Consider the following 16,793-nt stretch of genomic DNA (forward strand, 5'->3'; position numbering starts at 1 on the left):
ATTTATTAACAACCTGAAGGAGAAGATAGAGTGAACCTTCATCAAGGCTGCAGACCCCACCAAACCAATTCACTCAAGGACACAGCTGCTATTCAAAGGGACACAGACAAGCTAAAGAAACAGGCTGACAGGAACCTTGGGAAATTCAGCCAGGACAAATGCTATGCCCTGTGTCTGGGATGGACTAACACCCTGCAGGGTGCAGATCTGTGGAGAAGGGCCTGGGGGACAGCTGGGTGAGCCCAAGCCAGCAGGCCCCTGGCAGCAATGAAGGCTAACAGCACCCTGGGCTGTGTCAGCAGGAACACAGCCAGGAGATGGGGGGGGAAGCAATTACCACCCTCTACTCGGCACTCAGTAGACTGTATCTAGAACACTGCATCCAGTCTCGGGTCCCTAATGATGGTTGGGGCTGGAGGACTTGGCCTTTTGAGAAGAAGCTAAGGGAACAGGGTTTGTCCAGCCAGGAGGAGAAATGGCTTTGGGGGGGTCAAAGTCATCTCTAATAGCAACCTGCCAGTAACCGTGAAGTTATCAAGAAAGTGGATTCAGGCTCTTCACTACGGTGCAAAAAAAAGGAATAAGAGCCAGTGGCTACGAACTGAAACAGGGGAGTATCCAACTAGCTACATTAAAAAAAAAATCACTAGAAAGACAATTGTACCCTGGAACAGGGGCCCAAAGGCACTGGAGAATTTCTGTCCTTAGGCATTTTCAGGCCCTAACTGCACCTGAGCAACCTGGTTCAAAAATCAATGGCTACCCTGCTTTGAGCAGGAGATTGGTCTATAGACCTCCCAAGGTCCCTTTTTGGCCAAGTGATTCTATGATTCTAACTGAGAATTGCAGGTGTGCAAAAATTTGGTAGAAGCACAAACACTGAAACAGGATCAAACAAGAGCAAAGAGCTCTTATTAGAGCAAAGAGCTCTTTTGCCCTCTCAAAGTTAGTAATTCTACATAAATACCAGAACCCACTTGCTTCAAAGCCATCATGGAGCTGAGGCTTAGATGTGAGTTTTCATTTGTTCTTGATCAATTTTTATTGCTATATTTAATTACTTTCTCAGATTTCCTCTGCAGATGTGGCTCCTAAGAATATTTAAGAGGAAAGAATACCAACACCCAAGTCCTTAGGAAGTAAGTCTCCATTTCTGATGTATTTCAGAATTCAAAACACTGATGTGGTCATTGTATTTGTGGTCCTTCACAAAGGACAAGAAAATTAGAATAATGAAAAACAGAGCAAGCATCATTGATACATATTTCACAGCACTGAAAGGCTTTCCACTCAATTAATTTAAGCAGAGGTTTAATTAGAAAGCTCCTTACCCACCTGCTGAATGGAGAGCTTGAACTCTCTCCAAGTACTCATTTATTTTTTCTTGAATATTTTCCAAGTTGGACCCTGCCATCCCAGCATAAATCAAGGCTTGTGCAGCTTCCTGCAGGGAGAAGAATTTGAGACAAAGTTAATGTTTGCTGCCTAGAAATTACTTTCCGTAAACAGAGGGCCTACAGCAGCCATGAACAGCATGAAAGCAAGCCCCTACATCTGCAAAAAGACTCAGTGGCTGCAGGGAAATTCTGCTGGAAAGACCAAGTTTCAAGTTATAAATGAGATCATGTTCAATTTCTCACACATGGGACAACCTATAGGACTATAAAAAAAACCTTTTGAGGTTCTATAAGGCCAGATCTTAGGCCTGTCTGTAGAATAATGCATAGAATTAGGAGACTCTAAGTAAAGTTTTTTAAGCAGGCACTGAAATCAGTTAAATAAAGCTCACAAGCCACAAACTACCTTTTATTTTTAAAGTTGCAGATTTAAGGTTAGGAAAAAAAAAGCTACACACTGGTTATTTGCATTTAATCTGATAATAATGAGACTAAACCAGTATGAAACCTTTTCAAAATCAAATGGATAGAATTTTGGTTTAGAAAGTCTTTTCTTTTAGTATTACTCACATAAAGCTATCAAATCTGGAAAGTCTACAAATTTAAAGTTCCCTAGCTCCTCAAACTTTGTTTTTTAATTGTTTGTATGTACATAAAACACCAGATATTGATGAAAGTCAACTTCCAGGAGACAGCATAGGCCTCCACCTCAGAAGCACATTACGTTATCTGCATTAAGGCTTTTCTATACTGCACAAATCTATTAAGAAAAAACACCTTCAGTTGCATAAGCCGTCTATCCATTCACTAAATTTATGAAAAACATGTAATGTTTGGCAGGGTTGTAATAAGCAGTGAGAGCTGACAGTCTCAGAAGCATATGGAGAATTGAAATTTGTCACTCACAAAAATGAGGATAAAAACCTTATTTTGTCCTCATTATTGGCATGGAAAAAAGCCCACACTTTTGTAGCAGTGCTCATCTTCCCAGCAGCAACAGAAGAGAGAAGGAGGCGGTCATGCAGCAGGCTGAGTATGTAGGAAGCAGAACAATAACTAGAGAGCTGCTCCACAAAGATGGTGCTCAGAGAGGCTGCTCTGCACAGGGCAAGCATGGAGCCATGGCCAGAGGGTCTTTTGTGTGCTTTATGGCCATGATTTTTGTCAAGCTTAGCATTTTGCTCCCATACACATCTGCCTAGTTTGCCCAAGCTCAAAACTGATACTGATACAGCCTGGACTTGTTATCAGGATAAATTTTCACTGACAAGCTCAGAGAACCAAATACCACATATTCCCTGTCAACATCCATCACCATATTACATCACATAAAATATCCACAGCAACAGAAAGGTAAATAGAAGTACCGTGCCATTTGTATGCAGCAATTAACTACTGTTAAGGTCTAGCATATAACTATTTTTTTTTGAGAAAAAAATGCACTACTGATATCTGCTCAAAGGATGTATATATTTGTCTGTGACATATCACAAGTACAGACTGACAAAACAGGTGCCGTATCATAAGAGCAAGTTGCTTACATATGACGCAAAGAACAAATGTGGATTTTCAAACTAGTGCTGCAAAAACAATGCATAATTGATGTTGCTTCTGTGATTTCAAGCACAACTGTTCTGCTTGGTTTTGAGACGTAAACATAGTGAAAACAGTCTTTTATAAAGTAAGGCTCTAAAGGACTGAAGCAGTTGACTAACTGCCTGCAGAGCCAGCACGCCAACTGTTTCCAGTGACAAGCTGGTTGTGCAATTCAGAGTTGGTATTTATGATCTCTTCAATGCCACTATTCTTTGGCATGAGTAGTGCCACAGCCGCACTAAGCTAACTACTGATCATCAGTTTGCAAGATGCTAACTGCTGGTCAACAGTCTTCAGCTGTTTTGCTGAAGTCGTCAGGTGCCCAAATATGTTTCCGATATTTCTGTATAGCACCATTAACAAGTTACCCTAAGCTGGTTCACAACGCAGCCCTCCTCTAGGGATCTATCAAAGTTACATGACAGCAGGAAGCGAACAGGACTTGCTAGCCATAGGAACTCCATTCAGACAGGTCCGTTCGTTGTCTATCGGTAACAAACAGTAGCATTTCCCATCCTTCATCCTTAAGGTCAAGTTCTTGCAGAATACAGTTCAGCACCCAACTTTTCCACATGCTTAGTAATCACACCAGTGGGCTCTGAACTGCTTAGAGCAGTTGGTAAGAAAGTTAGTCATGGGCCAGAGCTTATTTGCACTGTGCAAAAAAATGCATAAAGTACACCCAAAATAGTAGATGATATTTTGTAACTACTCTTGTTTAATCTGACATTGACAGTGGTTCTTCAGGCAACATCCAGAAAGCCAAACCTATCTACGCTAAATCATACATAAAGAATTCTGCTTTAACAGTATCTGCCAAGTTTGGTCTGACTCCTCCTGATCACAATAGGTTTGAACACCAACACCTTCACATATAACCTGACACAAGAGGCAATACCTAATCTTGGACTGACAAGTGTCACCTGTCTGAACACCAAAAATCTTAGCTGCAGAGTTTTGATTCAAAGCTTTCCTCACACAAAGCAGTGTCCATAATCATGCTGCTCTGTGGCCTAGCTTTTGCATACCAGAAAACATTTTCTAGATTACACTTTGTCATGTGTAGCTTGAAGTGCACCAAGACTGCCAGGGATGCATTTTTGAGCAAGAATATCACCCGTATGCAGCAAGTGAAAAAGATTTTCCATACAGTGTACAAAAGCGTACAAGAGTAATTATTTGCACAAAAAGATGGTTTCCTTCTGAAGAGCATTCAATAATTTCTTCCAGATATACTGAAAAATGTACTGTAATAAAGTAGTACTGCCCGTAGCTATCAGACCATGCACACACACTGTTGCTGATAAGCACAGAGTTTATCAGCATTATTATGGGTAACTGTAACTTTTGCATATATGTCCTTTACATATACAAACTTAGCTCACCCTACATTAACAATCAAGTTAAAAAAAGAAAGATACTCCTCTTCCTATCCTTTCACAATTACATGCATAGGCCACCATGATAATAGCACTATGGTTTTTATACATTTCAAAGACACCTAATACTCATGAAGTAAAAGGCCAGCTACAGAGCTCTTAGCAAGTTAATGGAAGAGAATTACTTTGGCAGGGTAATGGAATATGTGGAATGATTACTGCAACAAGGATAAACACAGCCTTCAAAGAAATCCCTTCTCGCAGTGGAGAAATAAAGCCAGGGGGACATGGAACTTTAATGTAACTTTGCAAAACATAAATCCAACAAAGCGAGACAACTTACACAGGTGAAAAATGCATAATGGTTGCACAGAAGCTACTAAATACCAGTAGTAGGTCTACAGATATTGAGCAAGACACTGAATCAACCTCATCACACCCTTGGTTACACCAACCTGAAGATGTATTGAAATAATAAAATTGGATCCCTAACAGAAAGAATATTCACATGTGGTTAAAAACATGTCACTGGTAGCTTGTGATCTGAAGCCAGCTTACTGCTCAGCATCTTGTATTTCACCATGTACTTCTCTACTTATTTGATGACTGATTATACAACAAAGTTGTTTCCAGCTGCACACTCAGGAGCTGCAATATGCCCACTTGCAGTGCTCCAACATGCTCAGCGCTTACATCTGCAACATAAAACTGAAGTCTTTCAGGCCTGGCAGGGGTAGGGGAGAGGCCAGGAATGAAAGTGGAGAACCAGCGGGGCAGAGACGTTTTTAGCTAGGTTCCGACGACGCTTCCCGAGAAGCACCGCAGGGGTTACACGTCCAAGAGCTGGAAGAAGCGCCCATACCCACTTGTCAGGTACCGTAGCTGTAGTGCTACCCCTAAGCCCATTAGTAAACAGCAGCGCACGGGCAGTACTTGTTCCCACCTAAAAATAAAACGCAGGGAAAGCGCGTTTCGCAACCTGCCCTGAAGGACGCTGCTCCTCCGGAGACACACAAACTTTCGACGCGCACGCCCGGCCTTCCGCTTTCTTCCCGGCTGGAACCGCCACGTCTTCTCCGATGCCGAGCAGCGCTCCCGTCCCCAGGGCATACCCGCCAAGGGAGGGGAGCGGCGGAGGCAGCGCTAACCCAGCGCACCTCTCTCTCCCCGCCGGCAGGGCCGGGCCGGGCCGCAGGGGCGCGGCGGGCCACCCCTCCCTGCCCCGGCCCTCTGGGGGCTGCGGGGGGGAGCGCAGACCTGCTGGCAGCTCAGGGCCTCAGGGCGGCTCGCGGCGAGGGGGAAGGGGACGCCGGCGCCCTGAGGGAACCGGCTGCCGCCGGCGCCCCCCCGTACCTTGTAGTAGAAGACCGCTTCCTGGTAGCGCCCGCTCTGGTCCCGCTGCACCGCCAGCTGGGCGAACTTCACCGCGTCCAGCTCCAGCGTGGTGGCATCCATGGCCGGTTCCCTCCCGCTGCCGCCACCGGCACCGGCGCCCCTCCAAGCCCACCCCGCCGCCGGCTCGGCGCCCGCCCGGCCGCTTCCCCCGCCTTCCTGACCCCGCCACGGCCGCCGCCCCGCCCCCATCCCAGCCGCCTTCTCCCCTGGCCACGCCCACCTGCCCTGACAGCGGCTGCCCCGGCACCCGAGGCCGGCCGCGCCCCGCCCGGGGCCGCGGGGGCGCAACGCGCATGCGCCCAGAGGGTTGTTTCGGGTGTTTTTAAGGTGTGGGAGGATGGCCTCATGCCGGGCGGGCGTGAGGGTTGCATCGCGCATGCTCGGGCAGCCGTGGGAGGGCGGGGTTCTCGCGCTTGGCGGACGCGCGTGCGTCCGTGCCGCGCGACGCGCGGTGGGGAGGGGCCGGTAGGGAGGAGGGGGCGCGTGCCTGCCTGTGGCAGTTGAGGGGGGAGCGCGTGCAGGGCGGTGGCTCTGCAGCCCGCCTCTCCCGCGTTTGTAAGTCACTGGAGAGGTGAGCTGGGCAGCCGGGCGGATAGGGGAAGGCCCGGGGGTGTTACAGCTGTTTTTTAAAACAGAGTGGGTTTGGGGTTTGTGGTTTTTTTTTTCTTTCCTTACTTTTTAATGGAGGTGCTTGAAATACTTAGTAGCTTCTTCGAAGCCCTGAGCTGTATGGGTGGGTGTTTTATTCCTTGTTCATAGTTAATGTTTTAGAATTGTAGAATCATTAAGGTTGGAAAACACCTCTAAGGTCATTTAGTCCAACCATCAGCCCAATAACTCCATGCCTACTAAACTGTGTCCTGAAGTGCCACATGTACATGTTTTTTTAACTCCTCCAGGGATGGTGACTCCACCACTTCCCTGGGAAGCCTGTTCCAATGCTTAACCACCCTTTCAGTGAAGAAATTTTTCTTAATATCCAATCTAAACTTCCCCTGGTGCAACTTGAGGCCATTTCTTCTCATCTTATCGCTAGTTACTTGGGAGAAGAGACCGACACCCACCTCTCTACAACCTCCTTTCAGGGAGTTGTAGAGAGCAATAAGGTCTCCCCTCAGCCTCCTTTTCTCCAGGCTAAACAACCCCAGTTCCCTCAGCCGCTCCTCATCAGACTTGTGCTCCAGACCCTTCACCAGCTTCGTTGCCCTTCTCTGCACACGCTCCAGCACCTCAATGTCTCTCTTGTAGTGAGGGGCCCAAAACTGAACACAGCATTCGAGGTGCGGCCTCACCAGTGCCGAGTACAGGGGGACAATCACTTCCCTAGTCCTGCTGGCCACACTATTCCTGATACAAGCCAGGATGCTGTTGGCTTTCTTGGCCACCTGGGCACGCTGCTGGCTCATATTCAGGCAGCTGTCAACCAGCACCCCCAGGTCCTTTTCTGCCAGGCAGCTTTCCAGCCACTCTTCCCCAAGTGTTGTGTTGCATGGGGTTGTTGTGACTGAAGTGCAGGACCCAGCAGCTGGCCTTGTTAAACCTCATACAATTGACCTCGGCCCATCGATCCAGGTCCCTCTGCAGAGCCCTTGAGCAGATCGACACTCCTGCCCAATTTGGTGTCATCTGCAAACTTACTGAGGGCACACTCAATCCTCTCATCCAGATCATTGATAAAGATATTAAACAGAACTGGCCCCAAAACTGAGCCCTGGGGAACACCGCTTGTGACCGGCCGCCAACTGGATTTAACTCAATTCACCACAACTCAGCCATCCAGCCAGTTCTTTACCCAGCGAAGAGTACACCTGCCTAAGCCATGAGCCACCAGCTTCTCTAGGAGAATGCTATGGGAGACAGTGTCAAAGGCTTTCCTAAAGTCCAGGTAGGTAACATCTACAGCCTTTCCCTCATCCATTAGGTGGGTCAGCTGGTTGTAGAAGGAGATCAGGTTGGTCAAGCAGGACATGCCTTTCATGAACTCATGCTGGCTGGGCCTGATCCCCTGGTTGGCCTGCACATGCCTGTTGAACGAACTCAAGATGAACTGCTCCATAATTTTCCTGGGTACCGAGGTCAGACTGACAGGCCTGTAGTTCCCCAGATCCTCCTTCTGGCCCTTCTTGTAGATGGGCGTCACATTGGCAAGCCTCCAGTCGTCTGGGACCTCCCCTGTTAATCAGGTCTGCTTATAATTGATGGAGAGTGTCTTGGCAAGCTCCTCCGCCATCTCCCTCAGTACTCTCGGGTGGATCCCATCCGGCCCCATAGACTTGTGAGTGTTCAGGTGGTGTAGCAGGTCATTAACTGCTTCCTCCTGGATTATGGGGGGTTTATTCTGCTCTCCGTCCCTGTCTTCCAGCTCAGGGGGCTGGGTACCCTGGGGATAACTGGTCTGTCTATTAAAGTCTGAGGCAAAGAAGGCATTAAGTACCTCAGCCTTTTCCTCATCCTTGGTGGCAATGTTCCCCCTCGCATCCAATAAAGGAGGGAGTTTCTCCTTGGCTCTCTTTTTGTTGTTAATGTATTTGTAAAAACATTTTTTATTATCTCTTACAACAGTGGCCAGTTCTAGCTGGGCTTTTGCCTTTCTAATTCTCTCTCTGCATGACTTTACGAGATCCCTGTACTCTTCTTGAGTTGCCTGCCCCTTCTTCCAAAGTGGTAAACTCTCCTTTTTTTCCTGAGTCTGTTGTAGTAGTCACTTAGCATTAGTAACAAGGTTTGTTGAAGCCTTAGGCCGCAAGCTCTGAACTTTCACCCAGGTCCACTGACCGTGCACTGAACTTTTACTTGGCTACATGAAGGATTTTTCACATCGTCAGGAAAAAGGGTATCCAATGGAGAGGAAATACATAATTTGCTGGAATCGGTCCAGCTACCCAGAGAAATTGCTGTGATACATTGCCCAGCCCATACCAAAGATACTACAGAAATTAGTAAAGGAAATGCTTTAGCTGATGCAGCTGTGAAAGCTGCAGCCCGACAACCTCTGAAGGAGTGTATGGTTGCAATCTCAATGGACAATCAGAATGAATGGCCAAATTTAAGAGACCCCAAAGCCATGTATGAAAAAGACTCTACAGCAGAGGAAAAGAAACAATGGGAAAAGTGGGAAGCAGAACAAAATGACAGTGGAATATGGACAATTGGAGGAAAACTGATTTTGCCAAAGAAGTATTTAATTACCGTGGCTAGGTGGTTTCATGACAAAGCTCATGGAGGAGCGGAGGCAGTGGCTAACCAGGTACAAAAAATATGGACAGCACCAGGAATTTACACCACCGCAAAGAGGATCACCAGTAGCTGCCCAACCTGCCAAAACTTTTCAAGTACCAAGTCGAGTTCAGAATTAGGGGGACGACCATGGGCCTATTTCCCTTTTCAGTGATTACAAATAGATTACGCAGATATGCCATCCGCCAGCAGATACAAACATTTATTAGTTATAGTAGATCAGTTGTCAGGCTGGGAAGAAGCATTCCCCACAAGAAAAGCAGACACAGGAGGAGTAATAAAAGTGTTGTTGAAGGAAATTATACCCAGATATGGAGTTCCTGAATCAATTGAGTCAGACAGAGGTGCCCATTTTACAGCAAATATAATCAGTCAACTATATAAGTTCCTAGATATAGAGAGGAACTTGCACACTCCCTATCACCCACAATCCTCAGGACAGGTAGAAAGAATGAGCAGAACCTTAAAGGAAAAGATAGCAAAAATATCTTCAAACACAGGTTTGAAGTGGCTGGACGCATTGCACTTAGCCCTATGGGATGTGCGAAATGCCCCGTGACAACCCACAGGGCTGACATCAGCAGAAACTCTTTTTGGGAGACATTTGGCCATACCAGGGACTTGTATCCCAGCTAAGACCAGCCTGTTGGATGGAGATGAACAGTTGACCCGCTAAGTTATAAGTACGCAGAAACAATTTGCAGACCATAGGAAATATGCTAAATGCTATCCATCTGCGCCACCTGACATACACGTACATGATATACAGCCTGGGGATAAAGTTCTAGTAAAAATATTTTCTCAAAAGTCTAAGCTAGAACTGAAATGGGAAGGGCCATATACCATTTTACTATGTTCTTATTTTGCTGTCAAAGTTTCAGGAAAAGAAAATTGGATACACCATTCACACATCAAGCGAGTGAGGGATCACCGACCAGCAGACAAATAACTGGTTTCTGAAAGATCCCTTGCAACAGCAACAATGAAGCGAGGCATCTGACTACTCTTGGTGATGGCAACCCTAACAACCGCAATGGCGTGGTTAAGTATAAAAAAGATGAATGATCCTGAGTGGATGAAGGTTGTCAGTAATAGGGGGAAAAGAGTCTACATAAGTTATCATGGAATAGCTGTCCCAGTCCCTTGGGAACCAGAAAGAGAGGTTCTTGGTTTCTGCTGTGAAACAGATACAGTTCAGGATTTAGCTCTGGTAGAACTGACTAGTGGGAAAAAATTACAGTGTTTTGATAAACCCAGTTCTTGCTTGATGCTAGACTTCAGGTGTTGTGTGCAGGAAAATGTTAGACTAAATGTTAAGGTATTTGTCAATGTAACTTGTGAAACTACTATGCCAATATTAGCAACTCTCTCTCCAACCACTACATTATCAACTTCAATTCCCTTAAGAATGAAGAAATTGACCCTACAAATATCTGAAATTGGGCCATACGCTATCAAAAATGTGGGTCAGCAACAAGTGTTTTTTAATCCCTTATGGTCATTAAAAAGAGTAGAGTTGTCAATGCAAGTAAATGTTCCTGCCATTAAACCAACCTGTGCACCATTTCTAGGTGTGTCCTCTGCGGGGTGTCTAGCTTGGCTACATGGACGAACTCTGGTACTTAATGGAATAGATGCTGAAGTACTCACAAACAAACTCAGTGCAACATGTAGCAAATTGAACAAACTGGAACACCCCTTAGGGTCCTCTCTATTAGCATTAGGGACTAATCAATGGCTCTTGTCTGATATAATGCCCCAATGGGAGAAAATTAATGAAAAAGACTATCACTTGATTGTAGATGCACTCGGAATAGTTCAAAACAATCTCTCATTAGCTCTTAGCTGTATCCAGGCACAATTATGGATACAATCTACAGTAGCAGCAATTATAAGAGAAGGTGAAGAAGGCACTTTACCCACTGAGATTCGGAAGGTAATATGGGATAATGCAATTGAATTTGAAAAAGAATTCCAGTCCTGGTGGTATTTAGTTAATTTCACTTATGACCCTGTCAGCCAAAAAGCTATGGCTTTTGTTTTGACAATATATAATGCATCGGTACTTACTATATATCCCATCATAGCATTAGGGTTGAATCATGGAGGAACTGTACTTTACCCTATAGAACATAGAGTATGGGCCCAACGTAAAGAAAATAAATGGCAAACAATTGATGTGGATGCATGTATTGTGTGAGAACAACAAGGGTTTATCTGTGAAAGTAATACCATTGAAGCTCAAGATATATGTTTAGATACTGAGCAAAATATTTGTCTGTTTGAAATACATCCCAATGAAGCCATAGAAACCAAACTTGTATATATTGGGAAAGGATGTGTTTGTATAAGAACTCTCTGTAATTTTGTACTTGTTGATGATTATTTTGTGTGTACAGATAAATATTCAAATATTTGTATTTGTAACTTTACTGTGATCATAGGATGTGACTTTAATTATTCAGCTCCCGTTACATCCCATCAATTACTACAATCAGAATATTCTTTATATCAAGACTTGTCACCCACATCTATTGGAATGGATTTGACAGTGGTAAGAAAACTGTTGCACCATAAAGAATTAAAACAGATGTTAAAGAGGGTCAAGGAGAATGGTCAAAAGACCCTAATCACTGTCCACCATGATGCAGAAGAAATCCATAGTATCCTTGAAAGTATGCTTTTCACCCTTGAAAGGATGAAAAAGGACGGTGACCACTGACAGTGGGAATCCCTCTTTGGATGGTCACCCACGGCCACTGGAATATATAACCACATGTTACATCCAGTGACAACAGTATTATGTTTAGCCTTATTGTGTTTGTTACTTGTAATCATCTTATACATACGAACATGGTGGTTAATTTTTCGTCTGGAAAGAATTCGCGACCTTTGTCTGACCTACTAAGCAGGAATGCTTGATCAAAAAAAAAAACCAAAGGGAGGACTGTTGTAGTAGTCACTTTAGCATTAGTATCAAGGTTTGTTGAAGCTTTAGGCCACAAGCTGTGAACTTTCACCCAGATCCCCTGACCATGCACCATGCTTTTACTTGGCTACATGAAGGAAGGCCCCTGAAACCAGTGCAAACCAGAAAGATAAAGAGGCTTCAACCTTAGCAGAAGCTGCAACCTTAGAGATAAGAGAAGAATCGGCCCGCTTAGAGACAACGAAGGGACCCAGTGAAGAACGGGAAGACCCCAGACCCTAATACTACTATTGGTCTGAACTGTTTCCTGAGGGGAGGGGAATTTAGATTGTAAGGGTATAATTGCCCAGGGATTTCTTTGTTCTGGGTCCCTCTCTGGAGGCACCCAGCTCGAGCTGTTTTCACTGCTATACCAATAAATTCATCTGGCATACATTGTATCGGAGACTTTGCTTCGGGAAACCTAGGGTTGAGCCAGAGCAGAGAGGAAGCGCCCGAGACTGAGTGTGTGTGTGAGCGAGGACTCGAACAGGGGCACCCGTCAGCTCAGTGGAGCTGCCCGCTATGAAGGGACTCAGGTCCTAGCAGTTAAAGTCTCAGGTGGTGTGTGTGCGACTCCCTGAATGGGGTGGGTGTGAGTGCTCGGGCAGCGGCTTCTCCTTTAACACGTCCCAGCAAAAGCTCCCTGTTCAGCCAGGCTGGTTGTCTTCCCTGCCGGTTTGTTTTATGGCACGTGGGGACAGCCTGCTCCTGTGCCTTTAAGATTTCCTTCCTGTAGAATGCCAGCCTTCCTGGACCCCTTTGCCCTTCAGGACTGTCTCCCAAGGGACTCTCTCAACCAGTGTCCTGAACAGGCCAAAGTCTGTCCTCCAGAAGTCCATGGTAGTGGTTTTGCTCACTCCCCTCCTTACTTCGCCATGAATCAAGAACTCTGTCATATCATGGTCGCTAAGCCCAAGACGGCCTCCAAGCACCACATCTCCCACCAGTCCTTCTCTGTTTGTAAACAGCAGGTCAAGCGAGGTGCCTCCCCTGGTAGGCTCACTCAACAGCTGTGTCAAGAAGTTATCTTCCACACATTCCAGGAACCTCCTAGAGTGTTTCCTCTCTGTTGTGTTGTATTTCCAGCAGACATCCGGTAAGTTGAAGTCCGCCACGAGAACAAGGGCTAGCGATTGTGAGACTTCTGCCAGCTGTTTGTAGAATGCTTCATCTGCCTCTTCATCCTGGTTGGGTGATCTATAACAGACACCCAGCAGGATATCTGCCTTGTTGGCCTTCCCCCTCGTCCTTACCCATAAGCACTTGACCTTATCGTTATAATCGCCGAGTTCTACACAATGGAAACACTCCCTGACATACAGAGCCACCCCACCGCCTCTCCTTCCTTGCCTATCCCTTCTGAAGAGCTTGTAGCCATCCATTGCAGCACTCCGGTCATGAGAGTCATCCCACCACGTTTCTGCGATGGCGACTAAGTCATAGCTATCCTGCTGCACAATGGCTTCCAGCTCCTCCTGTTTGTTGCCCATGCTGTGTGCATTGGTGTAGATGCACTTGAGCTGGGCTATCGATTTCAGTCCCGACATTGGCATGCCACTCTTAGGCTCCTCTCTAGTGAGCCTGGTTACATCCCCGGGCTCTGAGGGTAGTGTTTTGCTTTTGAGGATGGTGTTTCTAGCCTTAAAGAGAGCATTTTCAGTGTATATCTGTATGTCATACAAGCGTAAAGTAGAAAAATAAGAAAAGGTGTATTGTACTGCCCCCTCTTTAAAAAAAAAAAAATCGTAACACTTCTGGTGTGCTTCAGGCTGGCAGTTTTGTAATCCAGATCTCTTCTCTAGGATGTTCAGGGTTTTTTTCTTTCTTCCTTAGGAGCAGTGTAGGGGAAAACTGCCCTCACTGGGAGGTGGCTGCCAGTGCTTTATTTGTTGTTTGCATTATAACACCTGCTTTCCCCTCTTCCCAACTTGTGTTGCAGGATGAATTCCTGAGGCTGAGCTGCTCTGAGAGCCCTGGGCTGGGAAGCCTTGTCTGTATCCCTTCTGAAAGCAGCATCTTCAGGGCTGTGCCCTAGAAGGGTTGTGCCCGTGGATTCATGAATTGCACTTGAGTGTGAAAACCAGTTCAGCTATGCCTTCCTGCTCTCAGAGTTTCTACTTTATATGGGGAGTGGGGTCCTGGGGGGTGGGGTCCTGGGGGGATGTGGCTCTCCACAGGGAGCCACATGGTGAAGTCAAGGGGCAATGGGAACAAGTTGCACCGGGAGAGGTTTCATCTTGACGTAAGAAAGAAATTTTTTATAGTAAGAACAACCATTCATTGGAACAGCCTCCACAGCAATGTGGTAGAGTGCCCATTGCTGGAGGTTTTCAAGATGGTATTGGACAGGGTGCTAGATTATCACATCTATGCTCTTTTTCCCACAGAAGGTTGGACCAGGTGATCTTTCGAGGCCCCTTCTAACCTGGGCAATTCTGTGATTCTACAAGCTTTTATTTCTGCCTGAAAACACAGCTTATTGCAAGTCATTGTTTTCATGAGATGTAAAAATACTGCCTGGCAACTTATTCTGAAGCTGTCCTTTGTCAGTGTGTCACTTTTCAACCTGTTTTCTGATGATAGATTTAGTAAGAGGTGCAGCTAAATGTGGGACTACTAGGTACTGAAATACTAAAATCTATTACTTTTCCTCTCTGATTTTCTTATGTACAGAGTTAGCGTTCCCACTCTATCTTCTTCTCTTCCTTATCCCTTTTGTGCTTTACAGACTGCATTGATATAAAACGCAGTAATATTCTGTGTAAAAGGTGACTTGTTTTTTCTGATCTGCTATGCAGGGGGCAGTTCTTGTAATCTTCATAGCTTTGCTTTTGGTTGTGCTCCTGATAAGGTTGGTTGCTTTTTTTTTTTTTCCTTCCAAAGTATGTTTTATGCTACTTGTCTGAGCACAGGAAAGATCCAGATTACACTAAAGGATTTTTCTGAATAAAGACGTATTGGTTCAATATTTACTTAATGATGCCATGAAAATGAACAAGGAATTTCAGTTAAGGTCTGCATCAATTTGATGTTCAGACATAGTGGCATAACTCACATAGCCTAAAATTAACTTGTGTACCATGGCTTCAGACTAAACCATTTACAGACCAAATGCAACTCTGAAGTATCCAGAGTGACACGCATGATGAAAAGGAGACTGAACTGGGCAGAACAGCAGACAATGTTATTCCTTATTTAAATCTACATGTCAAAAACATTTATTCTGTAACATAAGCTAAGATCTCTTCTAGCTAATCAGAATTCAGAAATATCACTTGGGAGAATTAATTTTTCACTAATTAATGGTCACTGGTGATTAGCCCTCTTCAGATAATAAATGGCTTGTGCGTTTCTGTTTCTTATTAATCTGCTGTAAAATTCTACAAGAAGCTTTTAAATGTACAAAAAGTAGAGTAAGTTAGTGAGGTCTTGACTGTGGCTAAGACTTCATGCGGATCAATTTTTGCCTTTTGCTTGTAGTAGCATTTTAGTTTTGGAGCCAGATATTAAAATTGGCTCCTCTTGTTTGTAGCTGAAGAAGCATCAGTTCTTTCCATCGATGTTGATGTATCACAGACACTTCAATTTTTATATCTATGGTTAACTCTTATCTTCCAAGATACTGTGCAGAAAATCACTTCCAGTTACTATGGTTGTTAAATATTGCATGTTGTTATTATTTGGGCAGAAGGCCATAATAGGAAGTAGACAAACATTCTTAGGGCTGCTGCTGATGGGCAGAAGCTTCATTGCTTTCAGTCACTCAAAAGTTGGCTGGCAGAAGTGTTAAGTACATGTACCTGTGGTAAGAGCTCAGTCATAAGTAAGAGCACCCTCTGGAGAAGCACATTCTGGTAATTGCCAGTGATACTGATTGCTGTCCTCCATTTCTCACTGCAAGTGTTGGATTCCACCTACCTGACAAGGGCTTGCTCTACAGGTATTGGGGAACCCTATTTTTCTTTGAGCTTGTATGCATTTAAACTTGCAATCCTTCTCCACCCTGCACTTTTGCATTATAGTGTTACCCGCCCCCCCCCCCCCCCCAATTTGTTCAATTTCCCTATTGTTATAATTCCTATTCTAACATCCCTACAGGTCTCCTGGCATCCTTTCCTGTTATATCCCTTTTTCCACTGGCAGAAATCCAGATTCCACATCCAGGTCCTGCTCTGGCTCAGTTTTTCTTACCTTTGGTGATATTTGCCCCGAGTATCCCTTGCTTCCCACCATCTACTTTCCCTATGTGCCTTCCTTGCTAACCTCATCTAATGCTTGCTTTCTTATCTCTCCTTCCTGCCTGCCTTTTGCAGTCAATATGCTCTGAGAAGATCATAGCTGTATATGTTGTCTTTATCTTATTCCCTCCAGCTCTTGCCTTTTTGCAAAGGCCATATCAGATGAAGAAATTCAGGTCTCTCTTTCTCTTTCATGCTCCTTTGCTGCTAATTAGGCAGAATCAGCTCATTCTCATTTGTCCTCACTCTTTGAGATGTTTTAATCCCGTTTTTCCTTTTGTCTCCCATAATGCTATAATTTGCTGTCTCCCAGCTCCTCTTCCTGCTTCCTGATTTTGATTCTTGCTTCTCTGCCTCCTCTTCTCCTTGTTTTTCCAAACATATACTGTAGGGGTAGACATTTGCATGTTGGTGATGGTTCTCATCTAAGTTTTGCATATTGCCTTTCCTATTTTCATTTGACTACAGCCGTAGCTTTTAATGCTCCCTGGCATTAAAAAACAAAGCTCCAAAACGTTGATATAATTTGGTCTTCCACATGTATTGCTATCAGGTGTCTGTGTTTGACTTCCTCCATGGT

At 45.0% G+C, this 16,793-nt stretch overlaps 1 protein-coding gene across 4 annotated transcripts in view; it reads right to left on the reverse strand.

The window, feature by feature from the left end:
* Positions 1-5,904, reverse strand: part of CAPN7 (calpain 7) — a 35,917-nt gene extending 30,013 nt beyond the window's left edge. For 2 of the 4 annotated variants that reach the window (XM_075493265.1, XM_075493260.1), the window contains exons 1-2: positions 5,726-5,904; positions 1,336-1,444 (exon numbers count right to left, since the gene is read on the reverse strand). In XM_075493265.1, coding sequence (XP_075349380.1) covers positions 1,336-1,444; positions 5,726-5,827 — 211 coding nt within the window. In that variant the 5' untranslated portion in view covers positions 5,828-5,904. Of the gene's footprint in view, positions 1-1,335; positions 1,445-4,930; positions 4,950-5,351; positions 5,574-5,725 lie in introns of those variants that run through there. The other 2 variants (XM_075493263.1, XM_075493261.1) reach the window with 2 other exon arrangements.
* Positions 5,905-16,793: the final 10,889 nt, after the last annotated feature.

The sequence above is a fragment of the Mycteria americana genome, chromosome 2, assembly GCF_035582795.1.
Source record: "Mycteria americana isolate JAX WOST 10 ecotype Jacksonville Zoo and Gardens chromosome 2, USCA_MyAme_1.0, whole genome shotgun sequence".
NCBI lineage: Eukaryota > Metazoa > Chordata > Aves > Ciconiiformes > Ciconiidae > Mycteria > Mycteria americana.